At 60.7% G+C, this 9,684-nt stretch overlaps 1 protein-coding gene across 2 annotated transcripts in view; it reads right to left on the bottom strand.

Moving 5' to 3' along the window:
* Positions 1-290: 290 nt before the first annotated feature.
* The window catches only part of SLX9 (SLX9 ribosome biogenesis factor), a 39,471-nt gene continuing 30,077 nt past the window's right edge, over positions 291-9,684 (bottom strand). For both annotated transcript variants that reach the window (XM_058523278.1, XM_058523279.1), the window contains exons 4-6: positions 7,298-7,448; positions 2,146-2,214; positions 291-603 (exon numbers count right to left, since the gene is read on the bottom strand). In XM_058523278.1, coding sequence (XP_058379261.1) covers positions 480-603; positions 2,146-2,214; positions 7,298-7,448 — 344 coding nt within the window. In that variant the 3' untranslated portion in view covers positions 291-479. The remainder of the gene's footprint in view (positions 604-2,145; positions 2,215-7,297; positions 7,449-9,684) is intronic.

Raw genomic sequence — 9,684 nt, 5'->3', positions numbered from 1 at the left:
TGGACGCCGAGGGAGTCGCAGTGGAGGAAGGCGGGGACCACGAGATGAGAAGAGCAGGCCTCGTGGCCTCCACCTGCACCCTTGCTCACCGGGGGGCAGCAAGCCCCAAGGAACCCCACACGACGGCCACCTCGGCTCTGCAAAGGGCTTGGGGCCCTCGCACCTTGTCAAAGGCAGGTCGTGCGGAGCAGAGCGTGGGCAGCTGACCAGCCCCGAGAAGCTGGGGAGGAGTTCGGAGGGGAGCCCACGGGAACGGCCGGGGGCACAGAAGGAAGCGTGCGCCCCACGGCCTGAGTTTATCCAGCATTTATTCATCCTTGCAGGGGGCTCTGCCCCTACCCATTCCCTAATAACTGAAAAAGAACCAGGTGGCGGTGCGCTGGCTGTCCACCAGGCTCAGAGTGACGACGGTGAGGAGTCGGCCCTCTCTGGGCACCTTGTGTGCGTCCTCGGAGCTCCAGGCATGCCCCCGGGCCGGGTCAGGGCTGCGCGCCACGGTCCAGTTGCATCTGCTGGGCCAGCTGCTGCCCGATGGCCAGCAGGGGGCTGGCTCTATAGGCTGGACTGGCCAGCAGCTCCCGAAAGCGGGTCCTTTCTTCCTCGCTGAAAGAGTCCAGGTCAGAGATCAGCACACCCCTCACCCCTCAGTGGGGGCCAGGGACAAGCATTCGGCACACCCAGGACCCATCTCGGCACGCCACCCCACACCTGCACCTCAGGGCAGGCTGGACACTGCCCTGGACAGGGACGGACAGGCCAGGGGTTATCACGGGACAGAGCACCCAGGGCCTAAAGGGTCACCATAAGGAGGAGCGGGGCGGGCGCCCTGCAGGGACACTCATGAAGGGCTGGTCTAGGGCAGGGGACGAGGGGTGGGGAGTGAGGAAGGCAGTCGGGGCTGTGAAATTCTGCCTGGGTCTTCTCAAGTGTGGGTAGGGGCACAGCCCTGCTGGGTCAGGCTGAGGGAGGTCGGAGAGCAGAGCAGGGGCTTAGGGCAGGAGGGCAGCGGCTGCCCTGGGGTCTCCTCATGGTCACACACAGGCACCGGAGCCATTGCCCCGTCCATGGGGTGAGCGGTGGGGAGCTAGCCCCCCTGCCCCTCCCCCAAGGAGGGATCTCTGTGCCTGTCCCCAACCTTGCAGGGAGCTGCTATTAAAGGCTGGAGCTGACAGAGATGGGGAGGCAGTAGCCTGTACGTGCCGAGGACGCACAGCCTTACATAAGAGGCCCTCCCTCCGGCACCACCAAAACAGACACCGCCCCTGTTTAGGAGCGGAGGAGGCAGGATCGCAGCCCTGCTGGGTGCCACGGTGACAGAGTGGCAGCTGCTGCCCTCCCCACGGGACATGGGAAGGCTACAGGGATCCTGGGCTCCTGCGAGGCTCTGAGCCCCCAGAGTCCACGGCAGCAGCTGCTGCGTTCCACGCTCGTCTCTAAACTCAGCCAGCCTCCATCTGCAGCAGGCACAGTCACGCCGCCTTCTGGAAGCGCAGGGGCCGGCTCATACTCTGTGGGCCCTGCAGCCTGGCCATGGGCACCAGTGCCCCAGCTAGGTGCCCTTGGGGGACAACACCTCTGCTGCTAAAATGAAGGTGACCTGGATGGAAACCTCAGGGTAGCAGCTCCAGGACAAGCCCACACGGCCCACCCAGCGCCGCACTGGGGAAGGCGCTGGCCGTGGGTGGGAGGGGTGGGGGCCAAGCCCCACTCTGCCCCTGCATGTGTGTGACCAAGGGCAAGGCCAAACTGCACGGGGCTCCAGCTTCCTTGGCTGCCAGCAGGAAGATTTTGAAGCACTGGACAACGGACAGCCAGAGCCAGGCGACCGCACACCCGAGATGCCTCAGATGGCACAGGCCCCGGGTGTCCCCACCAGTCCCTGATGAGGACCAGGCCCTGAGGGCACCCCCGAGAGCCAGTGGCAGCATCTGCTCCCCTGGCCACCCCGGGGGGAAGGGGCTTCCCGGCCCGCGAGAAACAGGCTGCTTCATGCCCATGACGCTGTGCCCCAGAGCTGGCCCTGGCTGAGCTGCCAACAGCGTCAAGTGGACTGGGGTTCGGCCAGATGCCCGACCGTCCTGGGGTGGGACAGGCGGGGGGAGGGGGAGCCCCAGAGCCTCATTTGGGTGGCGGGGCCGTACTCACAGGAGCTGGAGCCTCTGCGCCGCACTCATCCGGCTCAGCTCGGCTGGTCGTGGCTTGCTGCCTGCCCGGCTGTGGACACAGAGAAGCAAGGTCAGCGCAGCATGGGGTCCACCTGGAACCTCCCACCGAGCCCCTCTGAGGTCAGGATCCATAGGAGGGCTGTTGGATCGGCCGGGATGAGCACTGCTCTCAGCGTGCAGCTCTGGGAGCACATGCGGCCTCGCGGCGGCCAGTGTGGTCCAGGGCAGCTCGCCTACCTGTGGAGCTGTCACCTGAGACCACGCGGCGGGAGAGGACCCCAGTGGAGGTGGGAAGGGCGAGGAAACCGCTGTGTCCCGGGCCAGCACCTGAACTCAGCCTCCAGACCAGGAGCCCTCACCTTTTATTCACGTTGTTTTATAAAACATGAATGAGACGTTTCTTGTCTCGTCCACCTGAGACAGCGCTGCCTACTTTCCTTTTACCCGGCTGGGGGCCGACTTGGGAATGCGCTTCAGGCCTGCCAGGATGGGACCCTCCCGAGTCAGCATCGGCCCCAGGACGCTGCGGCTCTGCTCCTCCTGCCACTGACTCCTCTCCCTGTGTCCACCCAGGAGCAGGTCCCTCACCAACCACCCAGAGCTCTCCCAAGGCCCACCCTCACAGAACTGGTTGTCACGGGGCCCCCTTCCTCCAGCCTGCACTCCCAGGAAGCAGCCACGTGCTGGCAGGTCAGGTCTGGGTCCAGTCCTGTCTTACTGGTCAGGGGGACCTTGGGCCCTGGATCTCCATCCCCGTCTATAAAAAGGCAAGAGAGCAAACGCGCTGAGGCCTCCCACGGCTCCTTCCGGCTCTCACAATTGAGCATCCCAAGGCAGCGTACACACATCCGGGAGTCCCCTTGGTGCCCCCAGGCCCAGGCGAGGCCAGGGTGGCACGAGCGCCCCCTTGCAGGGTGGGGGCCAAGGAAGGCAGGACCCTCACCTGAGCCTCAAGGCACATCCAGGGCCTGGTAGGCAGCTCCCAGGGGAGGCACTATGTCCCCCTCCACGGAGTTCCCCACGAGATGATAACATTGTGGAAAAGGCGGAGGGGGCGCACCCCCCGAGGCCATCAGAGTGAGCCCAGCCAGCACCCCAGCTCTCCACCCAGTGGGGGGGGGGGCTTCCACACCCCACACACTGCTGCCCACCCCCAGGGAGAGCCCCTGGCCAGGCTGACTCACTCACAGTGTCTAGGCTTGGTTCTGGCCGCAGGGCCGAGTGCGGTGGACGGTGGGCTGAGACATGCCTGCCAGGACCAACGTGCAGCTCACAGAGTACACAGCCCGCTGCCCAAGGGCCTGCAGAGCCCCTTGGGCTGAAACAGGCTGCACCAGCACTGGCTTTGGACACTGCGTGACCTGCGATGAATCTCAGGAAAGCTGCTCTACCCCAGAGGCCTCAGTTTCCCCCACTGTCAAACGGGCCAATGCTTTCCTGAAAAGGCTCCCGTCAGCCAGGCACCACAGTCTTGAGGACAAGGTAAGAGTCCAGGCACGCCAAGATAAGCCCCAGCTATGGGGCTCTCGTGCTGGCAGGTGGAGTGTTCGACCCCTGCCGTGGCCCGCTGACGTCAAGGAGCCCACATGGCATGCCCCTGCCCCAGGGGCCAGGGGCCAGGGGCCTGGAAAGAAAGACCAACAATGCTGCGGGAAGGACACAGACTCTCGTCTGAATCCACAATGCTGACAGACCAAGGCCCCTGAGGTCCCAGTGGTCTCTCCGGTGCTGTTTCTGGCGAGCTCTCCACAGCTGCTGCTGGTCTGTAAGAGCTGGGAGGGCTGAGCCGGCAGGAAGCACCCTCGAGCCCGGCTGCCAGCCCAGGCGTGTTCCAAGCATCGGCAGCAGCAGCCTCGAGAGGTAGCCGAGGCCACCGGGGCCACGTGGGATCCCATGGGTGGATACACTTTGCCCCCACAACCGCTGGCCTGGCAGCTCGCTGCATGAGGCTCTCCCCTCAATTGTTAGAAAGGAGAGCACGACCACGACACTCTTTTGCCCAGAGAGGGTGGACTTCCTAGACAATCTACTCCATTATTGATAAGCACAGCCCGTTGGCAGTGTCACTGCTGACATGCTGGCTCCAGTCGGCCTCGGTGCCCGCTGTGTGCCCTGCAGTACCCACCCAGATGGAGCTTGGGGAACGCCATGTGAGGGCCTGCTCGGCCACCTCAGAGCCTCAGGTTCTCCCACCAGCACCCTGCAAGGCCACCTCATGGATCTGGAACGGGCCTGGAGGGGCCTAGGGCCTTGGTCAGGGTGTCCCAGCAGGTGACCTGCACTCGCGGTCTGGGTGCCCAGGGCCACAAGGCAAAGCCTGTAAAGGGACCAAAGGCAAAGCTTGCCAGCCCCGCCCGCCCGTCCACCTGGGAGACAGAGCTTGGTCAGCATCCCTGGTTGGCAACACTCCTTGCACACTGTCACACGCTGATGCTGGGCAGTACCGCTGTCCTGACTGTGTGTGGAGGCGACGGCTGGAAGTCCCGCATCTGGGACTCTCCCGGCCCTGCCCCATGGTCTCTCCCTTGGCTGATTTTCATCTGCATCCTTCGGCCACGACAGACCGTAACTGTGAGTGTAACAGCTTTCTGAGTTTTGAGTCCTGAGAATTATCGAACCTAAGAGTGGTCTTGGGGACCCCCAGACTTGCAGCCAGTGTTAGAAATGAGAACGGTCCTATAAACTGTTTCCCCAACTTTGCAGGAACACACCGGGTCAGTATACACACAGGCACTTCCTTGCTCTGTAGCCGAGAAGGCCGAGAAACGATGATTCCCCAGCAGAAGTCAGCAGCCCAGCGCCCAGATCCCAGCTGCTTATACCACTCTCCAACGCAGGGAGCCCGCTGATTCCGGGACCAGCCAGGAAATGCCCAAGGTGAGCCCGGAGGGTGAAGATGAGCCAAGCTGGGCCTGAGCACCTGGTGGTGCCAGAAAGGAAGGAAGTGCTCAGAAACACAACCCCTGACCCCCTTGGGTGGATTGTGTCAGAGGGACCCAGGAGCCGACCCAAAGAGCTCCCGATGGCCGGAGCTGGAACAGTTTCAGCACCAGAATAAAGTCATGTTGGATTACAGCGCAGAGTGTAAGATAAATGTCCATGAGTCCACACTGACATAAATGAGTGCTTGACAAGTACACGGGGGAGAAGAGTCAGTCTCCTCTGCAGGAGAATCCAGATCGTCTATGCAGCTCCTCCATCCGCAGGGAGGGAGCACAGCTCCTTTTCCTCAGGTGTGGGCTGTGCACGGCGCCCTCCTTCCACAGAGGACAGTGTGGGGAGGGACAGAGTGATGCCGAGTGGAGACACCAGGGTCGTGTCCACACCTACAGTGGCAGGTCACGTGGACAGCACGCACCATGGGTGTGATGCGGTGAGAAGGGCACCTCACCTCTGTGGTCTTCCTCCCACCACCTACAACCCCAGCCCAGCCAGGAGAAACCATCATACGAATCCCAATTGAGGGGCACCCCAGAAATGCCTGAGTAGTGCTCCTCAAAACTGTCAGGGTCGTCAAAAACAAGGCAAGTCTGAGAAACTATCACAGCCAAGGGGCGATCTGAGGGACATGATGACTAAATGTCATGTGGGATCCTGCACGGGGTCCTGGACAGAAAAGGGACATCAGCAAAAAACTGAGGAAGTCTGAATGAAGCAGGGGTTTTAATCAGTTATTATTTTAAATTTACTATTTACGTATCAATATTGGTTCCTTAACTGTGAAGAAAGCATCACACTGATGTAAGATGTTACTAACAAGGAAACGGAGAGTGAGGGACGTGGGAACTCTTATTATTATTTCTGCCATTCTTCTGTAAACTAAGACTGTTCTAAAACAACGTTTATTCAAACAAACAGCTCCCCAGTGTCAAGACGTACATGAGGGGCCGATGACCCTGCGCCAACAGGAGGCTCAGGCGCTGTGAGACCAGCTGGGAACCTTCCTGCACTCAGACTCCGGAAGGGCCTCAACACCAGGCCCGGCTCAGCAGCACGGGCAGCCCCGCAGCCGCTCACGCATGCCTCCTCGGGCAGCTGACTGGGGTGTTTACGCGGCCCTCTCCCCTCTGGGAGCCCCGAGTGCATTTTTCAGATGAGAACACTGAAAGCTGGGAAAGGATATTTGACCGGGTCACATTTTTGTTCAAGAACCAGGAATGGAATCTGCATCTCAGGCTCTGCTTCCATCGCCAAGTCTCAACTCCACTGGCCACTCCTCATCTGGACCGAATGTTCTGAGTGCTTCCATCCCGGGGAGCCAGCCTGGGACCATCTGGCTATGCAGCCGAGTGGCTGTGAGCATGTTGCCCACCACCCCCCGGCGCCTGTGACAGGGTGAGGGCCCCAGATCCTTTCTCCTCAGAGGGAAATTCAGTGGGAGAAAGAATTCCTTTAAAAAGGCAAAATGAGAGATGACAGAGTAAATGATGAAAATCTGGCAACTGTGACAGAAGAGAAAGCCCCTCCGACTCCTTCCCAATTGTTCTAAAGCCGAGGCCGCGTCCAGAGCCCCAGCCCCCACTAAGCAGCCTGGGACACCTTGGGCACACACACCTGCGCCACGCACCTCCCTGCCAGGCCAAGTCACGGCACCTTCCTTTTATGGGAACAACAGCCCGGAAAAAGCAGAGGGATGAGGCAGTGCCCTAGAAGAATATCCTGGTTCTGGGAGAGAGGCACCAAAGGCAGGCTGCACCCCTGAGGGTGAGACAGCAGGGGACGGGAGGACACAGAGCCCAGTGGGGCGCTGGAAGGACCCGCCAGGCAGCAGCACCCTCCTGGCTGAGCCGCTCCGGGGCCCACAGGCAGAAGGCGAATGGGCGCCCCATCAACAGGCCGGCCAGGCCACTCACCAGGGGAGGGCCCAGGGCTCTCCTGCCCCTCTCGAGGGAGTCACCACCTGCTCCCTTGGGGCTCAGTCCATGGGAGAAGGGTTTCATGTCCAGAAGGGCTGAGGTGCTTGCTGGCCGGCCTCTGCGGGGTCAGGCAGCCCTGCACCACCCCCTCCCCACGCCCGCTGTTTCTCCTCCCGCTCTGGACACGGACGTGGACGCGGGCAGCAGCTCCGGAAGAGCCAGCCCTGTCCCGGCCTTTGCAGCCCGCTGTCTCAGGCCGCCGAGACAGACACTCACCCTCTGGTGGGCTGCCGCCTGCCACCGGCCCCCAGCTCCAGCAGCTCGGGGAGGGCGTCCCTCAGGGGCTGCAGGTCCCCCACCACCACGGTGGCCCTGCGCCTCCGCTCTGCCCTGCGCTCCTGCTCCACCAGCTTCAGGGCTTCGATTTCTGAGGAAGGAGGACAAGGGGTCAGCGAGAGAAGCAAACACCGAGCGCCAGCGCGTGCCAGGGCCCTTGGAGGCAAACGGGAGGCCGGCCGTGAGGTTCCTGACTCTGAGCCCACCGAGCTTCCTTCCGGGGGGGGGCAGGCCTGCTCTGTTCTTTCCTGCCGGCACCTACACCCCGCCCTGGAAACCAGCTATTCTTTCCCGTTAATCACAGAGGCACACTTTGTAATTACAGGGCTGATAATGAGACCGGAGGTGCAGGCACGGAGGAAGGCTCCTTCTGAAAAGGGACGTGGGCAGGGTGGCCTGGGCACGCGGGGGTGGGCGGAGGGAGGGCAGACGCACAGGCACAGAGAAGGTGCAAGGGGAGAATGAGAAGAGCAGGCCCTCGACTGAAAGAGCGAGTCACTTAGCTGGGGCGGCACATCCCCTCTGCACCCAGAGGCCTCCTGGGGATGCACTGCACACAGGAGGGGAGAAGTAGTCCCCAAGGGAGGACGAGTGGACAGCGCAGGGGGGCACAAGGCTGGATCCCTAACACGGAAACGGGTGAGAGCGGCTGTCTGAAGTGAGAGGGGACGAGAGCCTCAGGGTCTCAGAGGAGGCTCCCACACAGGCGGGCTGGGCCTGTGAGGAGGGGGATGTGCAGCCACTGGGACAGACCCGTGGTGGGCGGGGGGGTAGCCAGGGGTCCGGTATGGCGAAGCAGAGTGCAGGGCATGGAAAAACTGTAGGGTGAGGCTGGAAAAGGGGTTCAGGCAGAGCCTGAATGGGGCCACGGTCTAGGGATATGATTTTCATTAAAAAATATATTTACTTCAAAATTGCTAATACAACACATACTTTAATGTGTTATTTTCACAGCGTGGCTGGAGAAAACGCCAGCTCACTGGTTTGTGTGCACATCTAGGACAAAGGCCCTCCCTTCCCGAGGGTGTCAGCGGGGCAAGGCCAGTGGTGCAAACTCCATCAAAGGCATCCCCCACAGGCGAGGCCGAGGCAGACCCGGGGAATGGCCGGAGGCTGTTTTAAACTAAAGAGTCACTGAGTCTGTGCTAACTTATTTGTTAATTTGTTCTGCATTAGGTTCCTTTTATGTTAAAAAAGGCTCTGCTACTAAAAAAGCCTGGAGACAAGGGCTGTGACGGATCTGGGACATCAGACCTGGGCTTGAAATGCCCATCTTACCCCAAATTGTGCCAGGTTTACTGGGCTGTGAATAACGGGGTCCAGACTCTGAATCTCATCTAATTGGGAACTGAAAGCTGCCTTCCTGACAGACGGCCAGGAGGACTCACAGCATAGCCCTCACAGAGGCCAGACGCCACCACCAGAGAAGCATCAGCCACTGGCCCATGCGGACCGATCCTGGACCATTCAAGAGCCAGCTCCTCTCCAAGCTCGCCATCCTGGGGCAGCACTGCCCCTTCCTGAAGCCCCTCGGCTGCCCAGAGCAATCTCTGAAAGGCCCACCCTGGCCAAGCCACAGTCAGGACACACCCTGCCCCCAACCACAGTCCCTGGCTAGGAGAGGCCGGGGGCCCCTGTCTACTGTGGGTTGTTTGACCTGGCCCCAAAGAGCTGAGCTCCAGGGTACGAAGACGCCCCTTCCTCCCAGGTCCTCATGCACTGGACCTTCAATGGCCCTGGGATCATGAGGACTTATAAGGTGACAATTTAGCACTTTCCATCCTGCCAGGAAGTTGGCAAACAATTTCCTGGGCACCTCATCAAACCAGGCACCTCTTCCCAGAGAGCCCAGGTCCCCTGGGGCGGGGGGCGGGAGGAAATGGTGTGTGTGTGTGTGTGTGTGTGTGTGTGTGTGTGTCTGTGTGTGTGCGTGTGTGTGTGTCTCGGGCTGCTCCCAAGGCTGCAGACCGCACGTCAATGCTGCAATGGGACCAGGGAGAGCGAAGCAAAGGCCTGTGGTTCCTGTGAAGACAGATGTAAATGCCAACACAAATCAGAGCCAGAAGCGTTTTAAATAATGCTAGGTGACCAACCAGGGTGTGTGACTAGAAGCACGCAAGGAGGGCTCGCCACGAGGACCCCTGCCAGGTGCTCCACTGCAGTGGCTGCTTAAAAGGGAAAGGCCACAGTCACCACAAGAATTGCCTAAAAGAATCTGACAGAATTCACTACCCACTCATGACAAAAATCACATGAACAGAAGGAACTTCCTCGATTTGACAGAGATTATCTACCAGAAACCTGGAATAAATATCACATTTTGTGGT

Source organism: Diceros bicornis, chromosome 27 (assembly GCF_020826845.1).
Source record: "Diceros bicornis minor isolate mBicDic1 chromosome 27, mDicBic1.mat.cur, whole genome shotgun sequence".
NCBI lineage: Eukaryota > Metazoa > Chordata > Mammalia > Perissodactyla > Rhinocerotidae > Diceros > Diceros bicornis.
Note: the sequence above shows the minus strand (reverse complement) of the source record. Positions and strands in the feature narration are given on the sequence as shown.